This window comes from Bacillus rossius, chromosome 1, assembly GCF_032445375.1.
Source record: "Bacillus rossius redtenbacheri isolate Brsri chromosome 1, Brsri_v3, whole genome shotgun sequence".
In the NCBI taxonomy this organism is placed as follows: Eukaryota; Metazoa; Arthropoda; class Insecta; order Phasmatodea; family Bacillidae; genus Bacillus; species Bacillus rossius.
Window position 1 is genome coordinate 328,916,224 of NC_086330.1, and position 25,826 is coordinate 328,942,049.

At 40.6% G+C, this 25,826-nt stretch overlaps 1 protein-coding gene across 2 annotated transcripts in view; it reads right to left on the bottom strand.

Moving 5' to 3' along the window:
• Nucleotides 1–25,826, bottom strand: part of LOC134528017 (protein tolkin-like) — a 255,428-nt gene that overhangs the window by 74,143 nt on the left and 155,459 nt on the right. The window contains exons 1-6 of one of the 2 annotated variants that reach the window (XM_063361182.1): nucleotides 22,944–22,961; nucleotides 20,738–20,868; nucleotides 20,230–20,372; nucleotides 6,580–7,146; nucleotides 5,044–5,222; nucleotides 2,803–2,909 (exon numbers count right to left, since the gene is read on the bottom strand). In XM_063361182.1, the coding sequence (XP_063217252.1) occupies nucleotides 2,803–2,909; nucleotides 5,044–5,222; nucleotides 6,580–7,146; nucleotides 20,230–20,372; nucleotides 20,738–20,836 (1,095 nt within the window). In that variant the 5' untranslated portion in view covers nucleotides 20,837–20,868; nucleotides 22,944–22,961. Of the gene's footprint in view, nucleotides 1–2,802; nucleotides 2,910–5,043; nucleotides 5,223–6,579; nucleotides 7,147–20,229; nucleotides 20,373–20,737; nucleotides 20,869–22,943; nucleotides 22,962–25,826 lie in introns of those variants that run through there. The other variant, XM_063361181.1, reaches the window with a different exon arrangement.

Below are 25,826 nucleotides of genomic sequence, written 5' to 3' on the forward strand. Positions count from 1 at the left end.
AAACACCATCACTGCATTCTTTAAACCGGTAACTGTTTTTATAAAACTGCATCATGTACGTTAGTCTTTATTCAGAGTCTGATTCTACAAGATTGGTTTGAAGGTTAATTGTTGCATTGGTTTTGTGTTCTGCAAGCCTCTTTGAAGAATGTGTCTAATTTAATATTAGACTTAGCTTCTTGAAAACTAGTTTTGTGTTTATATGTATTTTTGTGTGTGAAACACATAGACTTGTTTGCATTTATCAAACAGATATTGCAACAGATACAGTAGCTACTACCTTTATTATTGTTTTAGGTATAAAAATAATTAAAATTATAAAAAACCTAGAATTGTTGGAATTCATTATTTAAAAACCCAGAAACCCAAACACCATTGGAAAAACCCAGATCTGGGTGGAAAAACCCATGAGTGGCAGCCCTGCTTGTAACAATATCGCTTTGCGCCTCTCCTTCAAGGCTTCAACGCCTTCCCCTGCGCTTCCTCCCCTACATTCTTTCCCTTCTTTATCCCTTATTCGTCGTTCCTGCTCCCTCCCCTTTCACAAGCTCCGCCCAAGTGACCGTCATCTGCGATCGGGTACTGCGCTCATTGGCCGTGGTGTTGTTCCAGGTGAATTCTGAACTGATACTAAAGTCTCTGATACTTTTCAAGTGTACTCGTTTGCCGTTCCTGATACAGGCGCGTAACAGTGTCAAAGTATCAGGTTGATACTTTTCGACCCACCTCTAACCACTAGTATCTATGTTCTTGTTATTTGTAATTGAATTCTGTGAAAATTCTGAACTGCAGAAAAAATTCCCATTACAACTTAACGGTATTGACTGTATAAAATAGGATTAATATACAGAAATCCTCACTTAGCACGACTAATGCATTCCTAAAAATGCTTGTGTTATTCAAAATCACATATTCTGAAGCATTGGTCTCCATAAATAGAAAGGCTAATTTACTTCATGTGCTACAAAATGTATAGGGAAATATTATTTATGAAATATAAATGAGTAGAATAACACTCAACGATAAATATATCACACCAGTTATCTTCATAAGCCTACCATAGAATACTTTGTATGACAAATACGATGCCGCATAGCAGACGATAGGTGGTTAAGTACTTATTGTCAGTCGGCTGGTTGACTTGCCCGCCTGGGCGTGACTATTAACTCACATCATGTACCCTTCCACAAACTCTCCAAACCTTCCTTTACTAGCATGAAAACCGATATTACTGTCCGGATATTTACTTTTTAATTTTTCAAAAATTAAAGTGCTTATTCGCTTACCACCTCTTGGTTCACACCAATTCTATCAGGCGCGTTAATTTTTTTGCCATTGCACCATTCATTTAACAACTTATTCCATGTGAATCATCTGTTCATTTCTGTTCCAGTAGGTATCTAATGTCAAATGTATTCCAGCTAGTACAACCAACAGCATCAGACTTATATAAACGTTTGATACAGTCCTTGTTTCGTACAATTGTGCACACAGTTGACTTGCTTAAAACTAAAGTGCAACCAACATAAGTGTGACCTTCATGACATTATGCATGCCGTAATACTTCTAGTTTTGTCTCAAATACTTGAACACAATGCATCACGCTATCACTTGGAAGCCATGATTCCAATATGATTTCAACTACAGGTGCCTGTGCTTGGCTTCTGGGTTGTTGCCGTGTCACTTGGCGAATAATTCACCGACGTTTCGGTCGAAATTGCAGACGCCATCATCAGGGAGCAGTTACCTACTGTAAAGGACACGGCTACAACCTAGAAGCCAAGCTTCTTATTTTATTAATTTCTGTGTTTGTAAATTTTTTTTTGAAAGTATAATAAAAAAAAAGGCCTTTTTTTTCCATTGATCACGTGCAATATTCAAGCCTGCGATGGCTGTACACATACGAAGAGACTTGTTACCGGCAGACGAATGGGCAGACATTGCTTTGTGTTGTGTGAGTTCCGTGCCACTGGCTAGACTGAAGTTCATCACAGCCCGGTTTGTAGCAGGACGACAACGGTACGGCCCAGCGGAATACGCACGAACGTAAAAACATTTAGTCCTGTACACTCAATAGCTGTAACTGAACTTGTTATAGCTGATGTTTTTACAACAGTCGATAGCATAGTCAGACCTGAGCGTGCATCTCTTCCTACCTCGTATGGCTAACTGTATGCCATAGTACATGTGTTTACCGAGTTGAAGTAGACTATGTGGCGTCATGCCAGAGTTGTTTTTCCCTATAGTGATTCAGTTCTAACTGAAATTTACAGATGTAACATTCAAGACTGGGGCAGTAAAATTAACATCCTGCTAAATGAATTCGCACAATTTGAAGATGTTTGAAATGAGGGATTAGTGCAGTTAGTTATGAAAATTAATGAAACGTATGAGTAAACAGAAATAAGTGCTGAGGAACAGGAAAGATTGATGGGACACTGAGAAAATCTGCCAACACAACAGGCCTAACAACACAGGAGACGATGCTAATTTAATTTATCATGCAAAATGTTTTAACAAGGCATAAACTCATTAGTGTAAAATGAGTCCAAGTAATGTAACACCCCTAGTGATGCCAGCATAAAACAAGTATAGTCACATCTGGACATACAAAGGATGTTGTTTAGCAGACAAGAAATAACGTCTTAAAATTTTCATCAGCAAGGCCTTTCCATAAATTTTATATTAAACATTTAAAAAAATTTTCATAAAAATTCATACATGTACTTCAATACCTCGCTAAGATACCTAATTAAATTCTCAAAATTTAAAACATACAATTTTTTAAGTGAATGAACAAACCTTTGAGAATGTGTTTCGAGCGTAATGCATGATCGAGTTGTAATCATAAGGGAGGCCCAGTGAATTCACTTCTTCCGGTGTTAGCTTGTTGAAATTGTACTCCTGCCCTGTAAAGAACAACAAAGTATGGTCTATTTCTTCCCTGCAGTGAATTTACTGATGACTAATATATGCTGATACTGCTAGCTTTTCAAATTTGTTTTGAAATGTTTATCTACAAGAAAACTAAAAAACTTTGTACACAAAAATCCACACTGAAAAATAAAAAATAAAAATTATATGTACTCATCATTTTCAAAAAAATAATTCTCTAATTATTTTAAATGATAGAAATTTTTTTATGTGAATTGTAATCATGATATATTTATTATATAAAATCTGAAAATACTTTCCAGCATATACAGAACATCTATTGTATAATCTGCACATTGTGCATTTACTTGCTGTATTAAGAATGCAGAGGTCATGAAATAGATTAATATAAAAATAATAACGTATTCAAGCTCAAAAATATGACAGAACAATCAAACAACCATTGAAATGTGGTAATGTATATAAACCAAATTTTAAAAAGCCAAGTTCTTGTAAATAGTAATGGCATTCATATTTTACGACTAGGGGCAGTGATAAGTCACAAACAACCTAAACTCTTGCTAGACTGCCACACAGTACCTATTCCTGTCTCAGAAACTCTTTCCTTGTAATTACCTATCTATGGTCTATAAGAGAAGCCCTCGCCTTATTTGACAGTGCCATTCATTCAGGAAGAGTTTATTCTGCATAGAATGGCTGTGAATAGCAGACCGTCAAGAGCCATGTGCAAGGTGCGTTCCAAAAGTAATGCACATTTATTGAAAAAAAAATTACAATTCAATGTTATCTCATTCAAAGTATGATCCCTGTATTGAACGTATTATTGTCCCAAAATGAGTCCCCTTGAGCTGCACTTTCAGCTTGGTAAAAAGAAAAAATTTGCACGAAGCTAGATCTGGGCTGTAGGATGGATGGGGAAGTGTCGGTACATTTTTCTGAGCCAAACATTTGCATATGGATAGGGCAGTGAGGCCGGGCGCATTGCCACGATGAAGCCCGCATGAGCAAATCACATGTGAAAATAATGTTGGTTTTGTTTTTGATGTAAAAGGAGTGGTTCACAAAGAGTTTGTAGCTCCGTGCACCACGGTCAACAATTGAAAACATTCAACAAGTTGTGACTAGTGCTCTCAACAGATTTTCAGAAAATTACTTCTCCCGTTTCTATGAAGAGTGGAAAAATCGCTGGAACCGGTGTATAGCTTCACAAGGATCATACTTTGAAGGAAATAATATTGAATTGTAATTTTTTTTAAATAAATATGCATTTTTGAAAATCACTCTCATTACTTTTAGAATGCACCTCATATGTCAAAGCAACTCAACCATCAATGAAACATAAAATATGCTACAGTGTTCTGACACACAGTTTTTTTCCAAATATTTTTTCATAAAATTACTACCCTAATGAAATACACAGTAAAACCTCTATAAACAGTGAACATCCTTATTACAAAAACCTCTTTAAAACAATTTGTTTGCTAAAATGCAGTCAGAACTGTATCTAACACAAGGCATTTTTCATTTCCATGTAACAGACAATTTTCTTATCTTTCTGATGAAAACTCTTGTATAGCAAGAGGACAGATGTATCAATTCGTATAAATTTTTTTTGAAATAGTAAATATTTAATAATATTTAATGAATTATATTTGTAACACAACAAATAATTTTTTTAATATTTCATAGAATAAAATGAACTAAAAAAATTTATATCTAAATATTCACAGCAAAAATATAATACTGCAAAATTATGTCACGAATTATGAAGATTACTGATGAAGAAATGGCAACATGAAAAAGAAAAAAAATTCATGAGTGATTAATTATCATTCAATAAAAATTATAAAATGACAATGCACAATATTAATAGTGAGCTATCATAAAATATAATAGAGTGCCTTCTTTTGTTCTTTTTTTTTTTATCAAGTAAACATGCACAACACAATAAAACTAAAAATTTCCATAAGCAAATATTTGACTTCCAATGTTTTAAAGCTTTGCAAAAAAAATGCAAATGAAGCTTTGCATCACAATCGTAGCTTCAAATGAAACGAATTGCAAATTTCCGGGAGAAGTCAAATTGAGTATTAAAAAGACCTTTGATTGATTCGCTTAATGGAAGCCTGGCACAGGCCTGAAGCCTACCTGTCATGATGTTCTCCCGCACAATGTGGACATGGTTGTCGCGGTCGGGTCGCGTGTGCTCGTGCCAGAATCCGACCACGTGTCCCAGCTCGTGCACCACGATCCCGAACTTATCGCAGTTCTTGCCGATCGAGATGGCCTGCGGCCCATTCCCTCTCTTCCCGACGAACGAGCAGCACCTGGGATCATCCAGACATCCGCACGACAGGCGTGTTTAATAACCAGACCTCAACAACCATTGCCAGCGATCAGATTTCATGGTTTTATTTTTTAGGTCAATTATGTTTATAAAACAGGCCACTTCGGTGTTATTGTTTTTATTTTCATACGGTGTCTTTATTCATGAAAAACTGTGAATGATTCAACAAATGTGAAACAAATAAAAAAAAAAATTTCAAAGCAGTCATGTGGACTGCCGACAGAAGTGAAAATTAAAATTATAAACAAACATTTTTTTTTGGGATATCCAAATTAATTGTTTGATCTTAAACTAAAACTTGTAAATAATTTTACGAAAAAATATTATCACACAACAAATTTGTTTTATCACGTTAGTAAAATAACTCCTAAATTACTATAAAATACGCATCGCATAGTAATTGTAGGTATTAAAAAAATAAATAATGATGTTCTTAACTTTTAGGTTATATTGCTACAAAGACTCTGTTTTCTTCGTTATTCAAGCTATATATCTATATGAGAATATTAATATATTTTATACTCACTTTTTACTGCACAGTAATCGTATACTTAAGATTTATAATAAAAATTGAGCAAAAACACAACTTGAACACTGTATACATACACATATTCGATTCACATATGCACAGCACTGAAGTACAGGGACTGAAGATGAATACTGGCTGCGCAGGCACCACTGAGTATATATATATACACACAAGCTCACACACAAACACACACACAATATAATTTTGTGTTTTGTACATTACACTCATTTTAAATGGCCTGACAAATAAACTTGAGCTTCCTGGTGGTTCGTTGAGATTTGGTAGAACCACGAAAAATGTAAGTTACATAATTTATCTTCTCTAGTTCACATGAGACATAATTTAATAATTTTGCTAGAAACAAGGGAACAAAATACTTTTTACGCCCAATACCAATTGGTGAATATCTGTTAAAAATATTTGTGATAGAACAACAAATGCTATAGAAGGATCATGTTAAAATTTTTCAGAAATAGCTCTTCAAAAATATGTATGATGAGAAAATTTAAAAAAAAATCAATATGGTGTGTGACCATGCCTTAAGATTATTGTAATTTTTACAGTGCTCAATATATATATATATTTTTTTGTTTTCTCAATACGTTGTACTGTTAGTGGATTTCTTAAAAATATTTTAACTGGTCTTAACGTGTCATCAAAAGCGAGGTCAATAGATGCGGGAAGACCCAACAACTCAAGTCAAGAGAGTCGGGGCAGTGGTCTGGAGAGATTCCAGGGATCCACGGAAGTACGACATGAGGACGGCCAAACTGGGAATACCGACCTCGCCAACTGTGACTGCACTCACCCGCAGGGCCTCTCGGTGAACACGATGTAGTTGGGGTGCTCGTGGGGGTCACGCTCCACGAACTTGACGCAGGTGAAGTTCTCCCAGTGCCGCATGGCCTGCTTGAACAGCGCCTTGTGCGCGCCGCTGAAGTTGCCGTCGATCTCGTACGGGATGACCCCGAAGTCCCAGACGCGCTCCTTGCGGGCGGTGGCGGCCCGGGTGGCGCGGCGGGGGCCCCCCGGCAGCTCCAAGAGGCTCTCGCCGGGCCCCGGGGCCTTGCCGTACAGCGTCCTCAGCTCCTCCGCCTCCGCCAGGAACAGGTTCAGTCTCTTCTGGAACCGCAGCTGGCCGCCGTACTTCTTGGGGTAGCGCGACTTGTGCAGCTTGCTCGAGTGTTTCTTCTTGTGCTTCTTCTTTCTCGCGGCTCCCTTCCCCTGCTCTCTCCGTCTAGAACTGTCTCTCGGAGCACTGTGACTGGAGCTGCCTTGGGAAACAAGGGTGGCATTTTCACTTGAAACTGCGTCTGTGAAGTCACTGTCCCCTAAATCATTTAAGTTTTCTTCGAAGCTGTATTTACGACTGTGCCTGCAAATAAATGAGAAGAAAAAGATTATGGTTAATATTTTACCACTAAGATACTATACATGTAACACTGAAATTATAATTAGGGTTATTTCACACTAGCTGCAGTACCCGGCGTTGCCCGGGCTGAAAACAGGGTGAAGGGGACCTTTTTCGAAATCAGATGTAGTTAGTAATTGTCTTCTTAATTTGAATGTCAAATGTGAAAATTAATTTATATCACTTTCAGATCCCGACAGACGTTGTTGTGTCAGTGTATAGTTATTTACCTGTATATATCGAAAAATTGGTGGTCTGTATGTAATCTAGACTTTATAAAGCACTATAGAAAAAAACTGAAAAATAAGAGATTACTAATATTGAAATGATTCCATTATCTAGCTAATGCTCAGTATGCATTGCAATGCCTCATTCAGTTTTGTTTTGTAATATGTTTAAAGTAGTGACACATATACAAATCATCCATCCATATCTCTAAATAAATATTTATCTCTATTTACATCTATATATATATATTTATCTCTTTATATCTACATATCTACATATATACATATATACCTCCCACTATCTCTATCTCTTCTATAAACGACCAAAATCACTCCTGGCGCACTGGCCACCGTAGTGGCCTGTGACTGGCTGGAGGCTCCGGCCAATCACAGCGCAGCGCGCGCGCGGTTGAGGCCAGAACCCAACACTGCGGTTGCGGACTGGCGAGAAAATTCTGCCTATGCTGTAGCACGCACAGAGACACTCGTATTTCTGGCAGCTCGTCCAATTTAATTTTAAGAATATTACTATTTTCAGAATATTATTATTAAGTTATAGCATTAAGTATTAATCAATAGGATTCTGACCATGTGCCTGACCACGTCTTGCGGCGGAAATGCCCAGGCTGGCAGCATCATGTGTCGGAATTAAGGCCCCCACAACCCACCAGTACACTCGTCGCGCCGCTCGCTGAATCTAGTCGTGTTTTTGGCCTAGCGGGGCTCTAATGAAACCAGTCGCATTTTGGCCCAGCGGGGCTCTAATGAAACCAGTCGCGTATTGGCCCAGCGGGGCTCTAATGAATTACACACATGTGTCCTGACATTTACTGACCCTTAGATTAAAATATATTCAGTGAGCAGCCTCACTATTGAATAATAGGAGTCTGACCATGTGCCTGACTACGTCCTGCGGCGCAAATATGCAACATTGGACTAGCCGATGATTGACATGCTCAGGCTGGCAGCACAATGAGTCGACACACATGACCGCGGCAACTGGGGCAACCTGGGCGCTGCGGTCGTATAATTATAATATAATACTTCTTCAACTATTCGGCTGGCTGGCAGCCTGGCGGGAAACGACTAAAGTCGCCCCCAAAACAACCAGTGCCACCAAAACCAAATGCGGACAAAATGTCCAAGCTCCCGCCCATTTGCATAGTAGCATTTATACTCTGTCCAATTCTTCTTCCAGAACCATCCTTCTGTTCCTGTAACCAACCTGCTTGTAATTAATGCATGAAATTTTGCATCCCGCATGTCAGTGCCCAGGGTTTTCCCTGTGTCTATGCAGGTTTTACCTGGGCCCATCTTATCTAGTTATAGTCTAGAATAGTCAGTGAGGGGAGTTAGTCATGGCTAAAACGTTGCCATGGCTGGCCAATCCCCTCCTAGCACATGATGCATGCTTCCTCTCCTGCATGGTTCACAACCTGCATGCTTAGAGCGTATAGGCTTCGGCCTGAGACGCACTTAGAGTCTTCCCTACCCAGACCCCTCCCAAATACACTTAGTAATTAGTTAGGTTAGGAAAAAAAAAAAACAATCTCTTCTATATATAAATCTCTATATAGCTTTATACATCTATATATCTCTTTATATAACCCATTTTTTCTCTATACCTCGCTCTATCTCAACTTATCTCTCTGTCTCTCTCAATCTCACTCTGTATATATATATATATCACTCTATCTCTGTCTCTATTTAATATTTAAATAAATTGTGTCATGCGTGCGCACTTATACAACAAAAACAGACGAAGAGCCGCTATATAAAATGAAATAAACACATTTTTTGACACAATTCGTGCTCCAACTATTGAAAAATAGTTATACTTACCATCTCAGAAACCTTCATGGGCATCCGCATAACAACTCACCAAAATTTAATCGCAATCGGATAAATGATATAGGAACGCATACGGCACAAAAAACGAAAATTAAATACATGACAAACGCATCGAACGAAGGTGCGTTTAAAATTCAAGGCAATTCTATCTATTGACGAAGTTAAGAACCAAACTGTTATTAGAACCTTTATTTTGCTAGCCGCTGCGAGCTCCACTAAGCGGTCTGGTCTCACCAAGGAGAAAAATAAGAATTTGCAAGACCTTACTATGTGTATGATCGTGTGGCAGACATAGAGAAATGACACTCACTCACTATTTGTATGTCTATGACCTATGATTTTTTCTGTTATAAAATGAAATTTTCACTTTTTCACTCCCTTAAGGATGGAATTTCATATTAATATGTAGCCTATGTGTTATTCTGATGTATAAGCTATATTATTGTAAAGTTTCAATAAAATCCAGTCAGTAGTTTTTACGTGAAAGAGTAACAAACATCCATCCATACTTACAAACTTTCGCGTTTATAATATTAGTAGGAAGTAGGATAGTAACACCATACAGCATGTGTGTGACTTAAACAAAAAAAAAAAAACATTTAATATTATTTTATTATTTAAAATAGTAAGAATGTAGTATCCTAGCATATATGTACTTAACTTAAACAATATTTCAGTAATGATATCATTCTGTCACATCTACACTTTACACAGTTTAAAAATTTTGAATTTTGTGTTATGTTATATTAAATAGTGTAAAAAATGCTGTGTACTACCATAACAAAACAATCTATACACTAATAAGTAAATCAATTTGTTTTAAAGGAAGTACCAAGGGAATGGTGTCTTATGTCACAGAGATGACTTGTGTTCTGTGGTAAAACCTAGCAGGTTTGAAGTTTTTTTTTCTTCCAAACTGCAAGACAATACAAGTGCAGCACTGTCTGACAGTAAATAATTGTCTTATTCCATAATTAATTTCACATTCCCATACAGACATTGGCATGTGTGCTAGTTTATTTTTAGAGAAGATGGTGAGAGACAGCTTGCACAAAATAAAGCTTTCTTAAGCCTTACTGTTTTATTCCATGTTGGCATTCAGGAAGCTATAGAGGTTAGTAATGATGTCATCTCTCATTCCTTCCCTCGTTGCACAGTTTACTCGCAACGAACATTTAGTGTCATAAAAGTATGTTGCTAGTAATGTTCTGTAAGTTTCCATGATGTTATTCATATTATAACATGTTTTTTAATGACCATGTTGGGGAAGTTACGTGGAACTAAGTGTAGTATGTCCATCATGATTTTGACAAGCAGCACACAGCAATGAACTTTACTATAGTGTCACCAGAAGAAAACCTAATGTTTATCTTGTGATCAATTATTCTCGTCACAACTATATCATCTACACTACAAAGAAAATTGTAATGGATTCGTCTCTGTGTACAGGGAATATATTTTCTCAATAGTCTATCCCATGGGAGGGGTGATGGGGGCAATTCCACCCCCCCCCCCCCCCCCATTATTTTTCGCCTTAATTCTCACAGCACTGAATTTTAACTGAAGGGATAGCAAAAGAAAATCCACTCCATAGTTTTGATGATGAATTTTAAGGATTTATTATGTGCCGTTAATTAGTAATTTCGACACGATATATTTTAAATTTTTATTATGATTTTAAATTTTTTTTGTGTGGAAATTTTATTTGCTCTACTATAGTGTGATTTTACTTTGTTAGTCTGGTGTACACCTCTGAGTTAAACTTTGTCTCAGTGCTCTGAAGCCCCTTTCCCATCGGCGTATCGGATATTTTGCTGGCCTAATCCCTGACTGGCAGACAGCTTACCCTTTTCCCCGCCTTCAGTCACGCCTCAAGCCTGTAATATCATTTCTCTTCGTGACCCTAACTGCATAGACAAGCCTGTAGCTTGCAGGCGACCAGTTCTCAGAGACGAGCTGAGATTGGCCTTTTTCATCACGTATTAGTGTTATGTTCGCCCCTCTGCAGCCACGACGGGGCGCAGATTCCCAGCAGCGTTGCATTTTACCCTCCCCCCCCCTTCTCAGTTCCAAGTAAGACCAATGACCGGTCGTAACCCCCTGGGCGACAGTGACCGTTCTCAAGGTCTACTCGCAAAAACGAGTGCGCCAAAACTGATCACAAGCGCTACCTAGCGACCAAGTCGCGAACTTCTCCGCTAGCCTACCCTCTAGGGCGCCAGAGAGCAGCACCGGCTTTCCCTTGAGTTATATGGACGCCGTGGGCGAGTCGATTGTTTTCAACTCAGACCCCTCCGACAGAGTTCTCTACTGTCGCCCAGTGATGCCAACTTCAAAACTCCTGCCTGAGTTTTTTTTCCGCCCGCATTCGGGCAAGTTCGGAATCTTTCGGCTGCCCAGACCCCCCTTCCACCTGTAAGAGCCGGCGCCTACTTTTAATTACGAGACGCGGTTTGCCGCGACACAGATCAACTCGCGTCGCGTCTGCAGACAGATCTCCATCGAGTATCGGCAGACTCTGCAAGACTTCATCCGACCGCTAACGACTATGTAGTCGCTTTGTATAAGGGATGCTATCCCTCAAGTCAATCCTAGTAGATTAGTCTGTCTGCATAGTTTAATTATTTGCCTTCGAAATTTTTCTCTTTTAATTGTTATCATGAAGAAATCATCCGCGTCCTGCCGCGCAATTCGCGAGCTCCAGATCCTGGCTGACTCCACGACTGCAGCGTGCTGGGCAACTCCCCTGTTTTGGTGAGTGATAATTCGCGACCCCCCTTTTTTTTTTTTCCCTTAAATTTTTTTTTGGGCATTTTCTGCCCCATAGACTGCCTGTATACAAGTTCTAATCAGTTTTGATTTGGACTTTTGCAGACAGGGTCGATGACAGGGAGAGACTGATTGCTCCCATCTCGTGCCCCCCCCCCCCCCCCTCTTCTGTTCCGTGGGTCACATTAGAAGAAACGTTTCTACTACCCGACGTGATCGTTTGAAGACCCCGGGTGGTAATGTAAATTCAACATTTCCCCCTTACCTAGCTACGAACTATCTTAAGCGGATGACCAACCCACCAGCGACCAGTGTTTTCCTCAAGAACATGTAGAACGAATAGAACTAATTATCAATGTAATCATCGGATCCATCCAATTTTGGGTGTGAAACTCATAATGCAAATGTTTATATTTCAAACTAAGAATGTAAATTGTTTTAAATAATCGCGGGCCAGCCCATTTTCGTTTTTTTCTTTTGTTTTTTGTTTTAAAATCTTTGAAACTTGTTAAAACCTTTTGTATGTAAAGTAATGGAAACAAAATAATTCATCAGGGCAAATAAAACAGGGAAACTATAGATCAAGTTAATCGCGTAGTTTTTATTTATTGATTTTAACGATCCACACCAACTTCCTCCTTGCTTGTTACAGGAAGTTCCTAAATTTTGTTTGTCCCCCACCTCGTGCCGCCTCTGGTAAATCAATTTATTTATTTAACTTATTTTTTTATCCAGCAAGTTTCCAAGGCTTTTTAATTAATTCAAAACAATTCAATTTTGAGGCACGAGGGTGTTACAATTAATTTCAAAAATTTGGACATCCCATTTAACTGGAATGTGTTCTATAACCACCCAGAATCCTCCAATCATATGCTATCCCAAAAATTTGAAGTGATAAGTGATAAAGAGAGACAAAATAAATTTTTTTTTTACTTTTTTGTCTGGCTGTCTGTTTTTAAATTGGTTACATTATAACAATAAGCAAAAACTATTTAATAAATTTGGTATAATTTTGCAAAATAATGTAGTAGGTATATGTTGAGAAGTAACACTTGGGACAGTTTTCTTCCGCATAAATTGTTTCTTTTTTCAGGATGCACATTTATCTTTGTTTTTGCAAGCATCGCTCCACACACACAATTTCACAAGCAAAGCTAGTTAATAATATATATGTAATATTTGTAATTAGCCACCTCCAGATTAGTCTAACAGCATTAAACTGAGTGTGAGCATTTATTTACCAGTAAATATTATAAAAGGCTTTTGTAAAAAAAAACCAATATCCTGTTTTTTTAGACTGTTTTGTTTCTACATTATTCTAACCATAAAGAAGAAAAAAATGCTTTAGCAGAAATTTTTTTTTACTTTAATGTAAATATATTTCTGGGGGGGAAAAAACTTTTTTTTCTTTTGAGGTAATTCTACACCATTTTAATATCTGTCCTGAAAATTGTCCCACAGTGCCAATGTTTAGGTGTTTTCAAAAAATGTTTTACCTGCTGAAAACATTGTTTTTTTTTTAATGCTACAATTAATATTCACATTTTTATAATTATTTGTTTGTACTGACAAAAGTAACTTGAAACTAAAAGAAATTAGTAAAACATCATATTAAGGAGGTCTTAAGAAACAAAGTAAATGTGCAACAAACTTGAGAATCAAGTGTATGAAAACTTTCCCTTAAGCCTTTACCATTTTATAACATAAGTGTAGTATAGATGAATTAGCAAGTGGGTTTTCCGATGTTGGCGACTCGGAGTCTGGGAAGATGGCGGACATGTGCAGTACATAACATTGGCGACGAGGTGGTTTTTTTATAATAAGTTCGTGGTTTCTCGGAAGAATGGCTTCGTTTGGACGTATGGACGAGTTCGATGAACGTTCAGATACAATAGGGACGTATTTGAAGAGGTTACGGCACTACTTTGACGCGAATTCGGTGCCAGAGAGGAAACAGGTGGCGGTGTTGTTGTCTGTGATCGGGAAGACGACGTTCGGGGTTTTGTGTGATTTGGTGTCTCCAAGTGAACCGGGAGATAAGTCGTTCGTAGAGCTAGAAGAAATATTGAAAACTCATTATAGCCCAAAGACACTCGTGATTGCAGAACGGTTCAAATTCCATGGGCGTATCCAAAAAGGAAATGAATCGATATCCGAGTTCTCAGTAGCCATTAAGCACTTAGCACAAACATGCAATTTTGGCGCGTTTTTGCCGGAGGCTTTGCGGGACCAATTTGTTAGTGGCCTGCGCAGTTCAAATATCCAACAAAAGTTAATTGAAGCAGAATACACGTTGGACCAGGCCTATGCATTGGCAACGACACTGGAGCAAGCGGAAAAACAACAGCAACTGTTCCATGTTCCTCAAAGTCACAACAACAATTCCGGGCCTCAGGCATCGTCGGAAGAAGTGTATAAAGTGCGGGTGCAACAAAAACATCAGCCGGGGACGGGAGCATTTGGAACTAGTGTTGGTCAACGGGAATGCTATCGGTGTGGTAGTAGGGAGCATATAGCGGTAGCGTGCCCATACTCACAATACAAGTGCCACACCTGTTCAAAGGTAGGACATTTGGCTAAGAAATGTCGCAAGCAGAAGGTGGCCGCAGTGTGGGGGGTGGCAAAACAAGACTCAAGGGTGCCCATTGAGGGGAACAGAGGGGGTGAGGGCCATAGCAAGGAAGTGATGGAGTTGTTTAACGTACAGCACCCGGAGGGGGTGGCTTCAGTGGGGTACCAGGTACTGGTTAGGGTGGAAGGTAAACCACTGGTGATGCAAGTGGATACCGGATCGGCAGTAACGTTGGTGTCAAATGAAACATACTTAGCAAACTGGCCAAACTTGCAGTTAAGTAAATCGAAGGTCAAGCTGCGGACATATTTTGGGGATGACCTACCAGTGAAAGGGGGTGCTCAAGTGGAAGTGGAATATAAGGAACAGAGGAGCAGACTTCAGCTATTAGTGGTGGACTCGGGTCAACAGCGGCTTCCATCACTATTGGGAAGGGATTGGCTCGGTCATATTCAGTTGGACTGGAACAGTATTTGTGCAGTGAGTGTTAGCCAGATACATCTGGGGCGGGTACAGGAGGAAGTGCTAAGGGGGCTTCTGGAATAGTATGCGGGAATATTTAGTGGGGCGTTTGGAGAAATTAAAAATTTTGTGGCTAATTTTACACTCAAGGAGGGGGCCTCACCAGTTTTCCTCAAGGCAAGGACGGTACCATTTGCACTTCGAGACAAGGTGGACAAGGAGCTGCAGAATTTGGAGAAACAGCACATACTGGACAAAGTGGAATACAGCAGCTGGGCGAGCCCACTGGTCATTGTCCCAAAGGCGAACGGCGAGGTAAGAATTTGTGCAGATTTTAAGGGGACTGTGAACCCTAGAATTGAACTAACACGCCAGCCACTCCCAGGCATTGATGATGTGTTTGCATCCGTAGCTAATGGTAGGGTGTTTAGTGTACTGGATCTGTCTAATGCATACCAGCAGTTGGTCGTGGGGAAGGAATCACAGGAATTGGTGACAGTGAACACCCATAGGGGCCTGTATAGATACCGTAGGATGCAGTTCGGCTTGTCGAGTGCTCCTGGTATATTTCAAGCGGTGATAGAGCAGATGTTACAGGGTATTCCAGGAGTGGTGGCGTATCTCGATGACATTCTGATTACGGGGGGTTCAGTGGAGGAGGGGTTGGAGCGACTAGAAGCAGTGTTGGCGAGGTTGCAAGAACAGGGTGTACAGGTTAAGAAACAAAAATGCCATTTCTTGAAGGAAGAAGTTCAATTTTTGGGGTATGTTATAAGTAGGGAAGGTATTCGGCCAGCGGGCGATCTACAAGAGGCAATTAAAAAGGCACCGGTACCTACCACGGTGACACAGTTGAAGGCGTATTTAGGCTTAATCAATTTCTATGCCAGATTTGTTCAGGGAATGTCAGGCAAGCTGAAACCGCTGTACAATTTATTGGCAGAAGGAGCAGCATGGACATGGGATGCCAACTGTCAACAAATTTTTGAGGAAAGTAAGGAATGGATACTTCAGGCTCCAGTGTTAGTGCCCTTTGACCCGCAGAAACCACTAATTGTAGCTAGTGATGCCTCACAATATGGAGTGGGTGCAGTATTGTCGCACAGGATGCCAGATGGCACAGAACGGCCCATTTGCTTTGCGTCTAAAACCCTGTCCAAGGCGGAGCAGGGTTATTGCCAATTGCAGAAGGAGGCGTTGAGCATCATCTTTGCAGTACAGAAGTTCCACAAATACTTATACGGTCACCATTTCACGCTGTATACGGATCATCGCCCGTTGACAACGATTTTTGGACCAAAGAAGGCAGTTCCATCTTTGGCCGCAGCCCGGTTACAGAGGTGGGCTCTTCTCCTGACGACCTATAACTATTCCATAGAATACAAAAAAGGAGAAGACATGGGTAATGCGGATGCTTTGTCAAGGTTACCACTGGCCTACGAGCAGTCAGTGGAACAAACAGTTTTCCTGGTACAACGGGACATCCCAATCAAAGCGGAGGAGATTGCGAAGGAAACGGAAAAGGATGAAGTCTTGAAAAGGGTAAAAAACTATACTATGTATGGATGGCCGCAGCATAATGAGGTGGCAAGTATGAAACCTTATGTCACCAGAAGGGATGAATTAGCGATAGAAGATAATTGTATTATGTGGGCGGACAGGGTTGTGGTTCCACAAGTATTGAGAGAAACAGTGTTGCAGATGTTGCACGAGGGTCATCCGGGAGTAGTGCGGATGAAGATGCTGGCTAGGAGTTATGTTTGGTGGCCAGGTATGGATAACGAGATTGATGATACAGTAAAGAAATGCACAGCCTGCCAACTAACTAGGCATAGCATACCACAGAAGTCTTGGGTGCCGTGGCCGGAAGCTTGTCGAGTGGGGGAACGAGTGCATGTGGACTTTGCTGAAAGGGAGGGAAAAAGGTTGTTGATCTTGGTTGATGCCTATTCTAAGTGGGTGGAAGTATGGCCAATGCAGAGCACGGTGGCAGAGAAAACAATTGAAAAGTTGCGAACGGCTTTTGCAGCATATGGCTTGCCGGAAAACCTGGTGGCGGATAATGGGCCTCAGTTTCGCTCAGAGGAATTTCAGCAGTTTTGCAAGGCAAATGCCATCAACCTGCAGTTGACACCACCGTTCCACCCCCAATCCAATGGAGCAGCGGAGAGAACAGTGCAGTCAGTAAAAACAGCCCTTCTGAAGCAAGCAGTGGAGAATGGTCTAACGGGAGGGACACTCTCCCTGCAGCATACATTGGATAAGTGGTTATTTGCATATCGCAACACACCTCACACCACAACGGGGAAGACCCCAGCGGAAATGTTCTTAAAAAGGAAGCCTCGTACACAATTGTTGTTGGTGAAACCAAACTTGCCGGAATATCATAAAAAGCCAAGTAGGCTGAGAGGAGGGCCAGGACTCAGGTTTAGTGTACACGATCTGGTGTGGGTAAAGTGCGTCAGAGGAGAACAGACTCGGTGGATACTGGGAAGGATTGTAGAGGTGGTGAGCATGGTTACATATAGAGTCAAAGTAGGGGAAATAATAAGATTTTGCCATCAGGATCACTTAAGGAGGAGTCACTTGCAAGAGGAGATACAATTCCGAAGCCGAAAGGGGGCAGCAGGGGCAGTGAGTGGTACCGGACCGAGGAAAATCCAAGGGGAGGAGAAATCAGAAGTGGGGGCAGCATCTCCGCCAGGGGGACCAGCGACAACGAGAGCAGCAGAAGGAGCAGTGGAGAACCGGATAGAAGAAGGACCAAGAGAAGCTCCGAGCACAGTAGAAGATAGTGAAGGGGAAGAGTTTAGGGGCTTCGGTGAAGAAATAACTGTTTTACCCACCCCGAAATTGTTGGCACAAAGGTGCAGTGGGAGGGTGAGGCGTCCCCCTAAGCAGTGGCAACAATGGTAGGGGAGGTGCTGAAGTGAACAGAAGTGATAAACAGTGCAGTTGGGGGGGGGGGGGGGGGGGGGGGAAAAAAACTAATTTAGTAGGGAGGAGTGTAGTATAGATGAATTAGCAAGTGGGTTTTCCGATGTTGGCGACTCGGAGTCTGGGAAGATGGCGGACATGTGCAGTACATAACAATAAGTTACCAAAAATTTTCATTCATGAAACTTATTTTCACAATGTTACACTTTTTTAATTGAACCACTCAGTGTGACACTTTGACTGAAGTCTAACATCATTTAATAGTTTCATGAGAGGTAGATGAGATGTGTGGGTCATGGACCAAGGTTTGTTTTAATTTATTTCATTTAGAGGAATGAAGGAGAAGTTCTGTTGGTTTGTAAATTGTTTAAACCTTAACTTAACTTTTGTGATGCATCCCCACTCATGTTTTTTTTATTTCCTATATCTGGTTAGTGTGTGTTATGTCTCAGCCATTGCCGTTTGTGTGATGTTTATCATATGTAATAAAAGACACAGTACTTATTATCCAATGCATTATTATCTAAACTGCATATACCCAACAAGTTTCTATTATGCTGATGCTACTCCCATCTTAACCTATTATAAATTATTCTATCAGAAGAGCCCACAACATTTTCACAGATTAATTAAGAGACTCAACTTGTCTCTCTCTCTCTCTCTCTCTCTCTCTCTCTCTCTCTCTTAATTAATATATTGACCTCGTCCGGGCCTGCGGCCCCTTTTGAGTCCGATATGCCACCGCCCAAACACCACCCACCCTCCATTCAAACCTCCCACTTGCGCGTGTGTGCGTGCATGTGTTGGTCGCCTGGCAAGAGGGCGCTGTAGAGCCAGTGCGCCGCACCTCTAAAATATAATTAAATTCAACTGTGTAAATTGTTTTTATTGTTCCCCGAGTGCGACGTGACGGCAAATCGGCCGGGAGGGTTTTTATGTACTTTTATTTAAAATTGTGTATTTAATTATAAGGACGTTTCCGAACATCCACGAAGCACACCGACGGAAACCGAAGCCAGACAATATTTAAATATATTTCTTAATAATTGTAATTTATATTATCCCTTTTTTGTATTCAGTAAATATCACATAATTTTTCATGAAACCTTCTCATGTTACTTTAGTTTCCCGTGGCACGAAATCAGAAATACCTTAACGGAAATTGTTTTCGGCGAGAGGACGCCATGTTAGGCTAGCAGAGCCATGAACTCACCCCAGTCTTCCGCCATCAACGACCGAGAGCAGACACTTCAGCACTCCAGGGACCTCACCGCTTGTTCATCACCGCTTAGTAATTCTGTTCAACTTTAATTCTTTTCAAATCTTTTTTTCGTTTAGTCCTCGGAGCTTCTCTCGGTCGGGGGACTGAAAATAATTATCTTGCGACCAGTATCGGCCTTTTCTCAAACTTTATACGTAAGTCGAGGTGTGACTACGTGGTTGGTCACTGCACTTAAACCGATTTGTGCCGTGGGCGTTTGTTACAGTTTACATTGTGTGTGTGTGTATAATCGGAGTTGGCCGAATAAATAAGGGCGTGTAAATCTAAACGTATTCTTTTATTCTTTTAAATATGTGTGACCATGTGGAGTGTGATGGCGTGTGGGACACCTAAGAGCCCACTGCGTAGGGAATAGCGTGCCCGACGCTGAGAGCGGGCTGGTATTAGTACTAGGTTGTTTTCAGGGGGAAATTAAAGTCACGTCTCACATGTGCGATGTCACGACCCTGGTAAACAGTCTCGCATAGGTCCGTGCCCGTTGCACTGTAGCGCCCTTAAAATCCGAGCATTCACCGAAAACCCCGCTTATTAAAGATGAGAGGCCACGGCCCCGTAACAATATACATACATATATGCATGCCTATTTAGAGTGCCCATTGGTCAATAATAAGATCATCATCCTTTAAAGAGTTACGCATGATTGACTAACCACTTTATCTTCTTAATCATTACTGTCAAGGGCATGTCTAATCATCACCACGAAGAAGATGATGTAAACATACAGTAGGTAAGTCTAGTCTGCTAGCCAAGGAATCTGCGAAATAATCATGGCTCCGGCCATTTGTGGCTTTTGTATTTATATATTCCAAATTAAATACTTTGCAGAGAATTTTAAAACAAATATCAATATTACATTGTTGAGTCCTGTATTGTGTTCTTCATTTAATGGTTTGATGATTGCGTGATGATTGGAAAGGAAGGGGGAAGGGGTTAGGACCCTCCAGTACCTCCGCTTGCGGCCAGCCCGTCTCCTCCTGCTTCGGCGCCGGCCGCCATCTCGCTCCTCCCTGGGCCGGCTCTTCGCTCGTGGCTTCTGCGCCAGCTCCCTCTGCCTCGCCACCTGCACCTCCAGAAGGCCTTCCTCCTCAACCTGCAAAACAGCAACGCTCGGTGGCGACTCCACTCAGCCCGGTGGCGACTACATCCCTATAATCCTCATCTGTGCATCTTCTGATTTTTTTTTTGTCGCTGTAAAAGAAAACATCGTTATTTAGGTAGGTACCTACTAAAATCCTTGTCAAAAATTTATTTTATTGATTTTTACCCTGGATCACACTGTGTAATTTAAACTATTTTCAGGCCTGTCAATATTTTAGCTGAATACGAATTTAAGAAAACAAAATCAAACCATTTTGTATTAAGTGTGCTAATTTTTTTGTAATTCAGTTCCACATGTTTTTTTTTTTTTTTTTTAAGCTTATCTAGAACCCCCTACAAATAGGTATGCCTGCCTACCTGCAGGCCCTCCAGCAATATCTCCTTCTTGTACTTTTCGACTGCTTCCTGGAAGCTCTTGTTGCTCTTCTGTTGCTCCCACTCCAGCTCCAGCTGCATGTTTGGCAGCGCAATGTCGCCGTAGAAGTCATCTGCAGCAGAATTGGCATTGTTTTTGTTTATCCAGGATGTCATTCATATTTTTAACACAAAATAATTCTAGATGTGTAATGTGTACCGGTACGTATGTATAGGTGTGTTTACATTTAAATGTGCAAAGGTATATATATATATATATATATATATATATATATATCAGATGTGGATAAAGGAAATTATTTGAGATGGGGGGAAAGTCTGATACAAAATTATTTAAAGTTTGAACACGTGTATTCAAAATACTTATGTACATTACTATTGATGCTAACACTGACATACAGGCCTACAGTAGTAGCCATTGGTGACATGGCTTCTCACACAGTAACATACTGCATTAACTGATATTTTGCAAATTTTTTCTGGACTTCAGGTGAGGAGGGGTGATACATTCCCCTTATCTCATGCATCCCCCACTGGTGTATATGTATGTACATGTATATATGTCAGCATGGGCATATCGAAGGGGGACAATAGGTGGAGCAACTGCTCCTGCTTTCCTGAAGTGGAAAAAATAAATAAAACAAGGAGCAGGGCCCTGTAATGAGAAAATTAGTAAATAATCCTCTTAAACTATTGTTCAAATAGTTTTTTAAACAAATAAAGAATTTCCTTTTGTTAATAGTGTAAATTTTCACCCCCTTCCTTTTTTATGTTTTAGGTTATATACGCCCTTGTGTATCGGAATGATATATTTTTGTTGGGAATAGGGGGGAAAGAGTTTACATTAAGCCTCCTATAGCACGGAAAAATACAATTTAAATTAAAACTATACAGTCACTAAGGCCGGAATTACAATGCCCGTCGCCTCCGTCGGTCATCCGTCCGCCAATCACGTGACCTGCAGCCAATAAGATGGCCCGAAAAATTCCATCCGTCTGGCAACGCCTTGGTAACACGCACCCCCGCCGTTGATTCAAATGATTCTTCACCAGTGTGGGGTGCACCTGAATTACTATGCACTTAGCGAGTTATAGAAACTTCGGTTTCTGGCCTCGACCACGCTTACTGCCCCGGATGGCAAAATGATGATTCGGCGGCGGCCTTGGTAACTTCATACTGATGGGTGAAATTATAACCTCTAAATGTCCTTTAGGTGTTTGTGTGTCAAATCTTATCCATACTAATATTATAAAGCTGCTTGTTTGTTTGTTTGTTTGAACGCGCTAATCTCAGGAACCACTGGTCCGATTTGAAAAATTCTTTCAGTGTTGGATAGAACATTTATCGAGGAAGGCTATAGGCTATATTATATTATCAATAACATTAGGGATCCTTACTAAAAGTCCAATTTAGAGTCAAATGCATTGGAGGGGGTTAGATACAACATGCAGTACATGTACGAAGTGTGTGTTGACAATGCCGTAGGTGCTAGAAGTTTATTTCCTATTGCCTATTAACATTGTTGCAACGCACTAGATGCCTCATCATTCTTAATTTCCCCATACAAGTAAAAAACACCCGTGTGATATTAACAACGAAGCAATCTGTACCCTCATAAGAGTTCAATTAGTATTTAAATACTTTTTATCACTTTAAATAGCAAACCTAAACTTGATTTTTTCCTCTTTCTGTGTTTAATTTGTTTTATATTGTCCTTTTTTTCTAGTTATATTATAAAGTAAGTGTGTTTAATTGTTTAGCTGCTTCTAAAAGTATTTTTAAATTTACGTTGAAACGCTGTTTTTTGAAACAAAATTTGTTCTAGTCACAGAAGTATATTAATTACGTATGGTAACACTGGAAAAGTGAAAATAAAAATATGATAACGAAAAAAATTCAGTTCAACGATTAATAAGTAGGTATTTAGTTTGCATGATTGTTTAACTAATATAATTACATAAGACAATATTTTCCCAAAATGTAAGTTTTGTAAACAGTTGTCAGCATTGAAATGGAAATATACTATGAGGGCCGAGAGGTGTACGGTCTACGGTGTAGTAAATCACTCGGCAGCTGATGGATGAACGGAAAAACGACGGACGGGTGACGGACGAATGCGACGAACTGCTGTAATTCAAGCTTACGAACTTTCTTAACGTTGTCAAGTCCATTTCATCCTCCCATTCACCTTGGTTTATTTTGCGTAATTGCTGAAGCCCAGCAGGGCGTTTACAATTATAAATGCTTGATACGTAATGGTAAATATTTACACTATGAAATTATTTTAAGTAACATACGCTATTCCAGTATTTCATTAATTCCAAATTTCCCCCGCTTCACTTCATTATTTACACAATTTCTCCAGTGTAGCAAACTTTGCAAACCAGACTATTTCAAACGACTTAAAAAAATTTCTTTGTTTAGCGACTAGCAAGACTTTTTATTGGTTTTTATTTTTGAATAAGTTTTTAACTTTTAAGGTTTTGTTTCTATAATGATAGTTGTGTAAAATAAGTACTTCACTAGAAACATACCACAGTCATTAATAGTAGAAATACTATAAAAAATTACTGTAGATACTGACGTCGTACCGACCATGTCCTTTAAGCCCGTGCTCCGCACCGCCAGTACCGTATCCTTTTCGGAGCACGCCCCTTGCCCAGCCGGATTGAGTCAGGCGAGCGCCCCGGGCGTGACCCCAATAGACAACAAACCTCATTAACAGTCACCGCGGCCACTGGCCTTAATTAAAATGCCCGTAACTATGATCAAGTCAGAATAGGAGAAATCCCTCTAAAACAATTCACAGTGGGACAATATGTTAGTAAATTTACAGTCGCCAACTTGATGTCACAATTTAAATAATTAAATACATTAAATCATTGTTAAGCCTTAAGCACCCAATTACCAGGTGTTACATTTTAATTGGGCACCTGGAACATGTTTTAACTGGTCATAGATTAAATTCAATTAATATAAGTTTTTTGACACCGACTCACAAAGAAGAGAAAGTTTCACTTCCTTGCGAGGCGGCCATGTCCGGAGTCTGGAACCACTCCGCGCCGGGAACAGACGTGTGTCCGTGGGCAACATCCAAGTTTCTTTCATTGATTAATTTTTATTCTGTACTAAATCTTTAAATTTAAAACCTTTTGTTAATTCACCGCTGCCCACGTCGACTCGGCGCGTATTTTGCGGAGCCGGGCCTATCCCGACCGTCTTCAGTGTGATACCGCGATACGTATCGTAGCACAGAACGTACAGTACTGGCCGACTCCAGCGAAAGTGTTTTTACTTAAGGACGCCGTGCATATGCCTGCCGGCTGCACACACGTAAGTGTTTCGCCGAATTTAGGAGCCCGCTCATAGAGCCCCCCCTGCACCCGTTAATGTTCGGCGCTGGCCGTCTCCAGCGAGCATCGACCCGCGTCCCGCGAGACTGCCGCGGTAACCATTAGTGTCGCATAGTGTTATGTTTTTTCTGTGTTAATTGTGTAATGGCTAGACATCGCCAAGTGTTGGTGAGAGTGTTTTGTAGCGGGACTAGATTAAAGGTAATTCTCACCAACTCGTGTATACTAATTTTTTCGGAGTCTCCCGTCCTCCACACAGCCGAGCGGCCTTCACAATCAAGGGAGAGCCATTCAGGGTAGATTCAAGCCGTGTACCTGGCGGGGCACGCGGGTGCAGAGTACCCACGACCCAACACCAACGGCCTAGCAGCCCGCTAGCCTGGCGCCCCTCCGGACAACAAGAGCACCGCGACGCCCGTAGCGCCTGTCAGGTACCCCCCGGGCCTTTCACATAGGTCGGGTGACGGCAATACAATACAAAGTACATAAAGCTCCGTAAAAATTACTCAGAAATTAATAACCCTTATTAAGGATTTCTTGAAGTACCGTATTCAGTGACATTTTAGCATCTTTATCGCGATTTTTAGAAAATCTCTGAGCAACTTTTTGATAGACTTATTTGGCAACTTTGACCGTCTTACCACTACCAATACTACCAATACCGACCAGGTTGTTAGTTTATGTCATAAACACATTTACCCATTATGTTGACGCCAACCGTCGGTACTCATCTGGCCGTTATGCCTCATTGATGCTTGCCCTGTAGTGTGTGAGTGCCACAAAAGCGCCCCAGGGTGCAAACTAGAGCAGCGAGGAAAACGACCCCAAGGTCGATGTGTTGATATCCGCCTGTGCGGCTATCAAGTGTCCATGTGTTCCTCCACCGAACCAGGTGGATATCAGTCCACTAGTTGTAGTTCCCAAACTTTGTTATGTTTTCTTCAATCGTTAATTATTAATTAAAATATAATCATCACTTGTCTTTAATAATTAATTAAATTTATTCACTGTGTGATCAGGCCACAAAACTTATCCCTAATCGTACTGAGCGCGGGAAGCGCGCTCCTGAGCTGCAGGAGAAGCGCCAGTCGTCGATTGCCCAGCTCAGAGGCTGGGTGCGTCCGCGCACGCGCCATGTAATCCTCACCGCTTTGTTCAACTGATTTAGTTGTAATAATGTAAGTACATCCTAATCCTCTTTCATCGGCCCAGTGGCAGGCCTCAACTCGGTGCAGCTTTAAAGAGCTCACTACTTAACATAAATGTTTTCTTTCACAACCGCACATTCGCGAATTTTAGTTTCACTACCCTTGTAGTCGACGGGCCACATGCGAATACATCCTTGGGCAGGAAGCTGCATTTGTGAACTGTTTGACTTTCGTTCCCACTGGGCCGTCCAAGGACGAAATGTTTCGATGCTTTCCTAACATAATGTAATTTGTATTCATTATTTAGTAGGACTGTTGCTGTAAGCCGCATCACCACGCGAGGAACAAGAACTTGGGAGCCTTCACCCATGCTTAACCATTGATACGCTTAGTATCCTATTCAACATCGTCACCGTCTTGATTCATATGTAAACGAACTGAACTATATTTCCCGCGACACATAGCAGAATTCCATTTTCCATGTAACTGTTCTAGGACTAGGTCAATAGGTGCTTCTAGTGTTTTTTAGTGTCAAGTAATTTGTGTTTCATCATCCTAAAGTGCTATTCC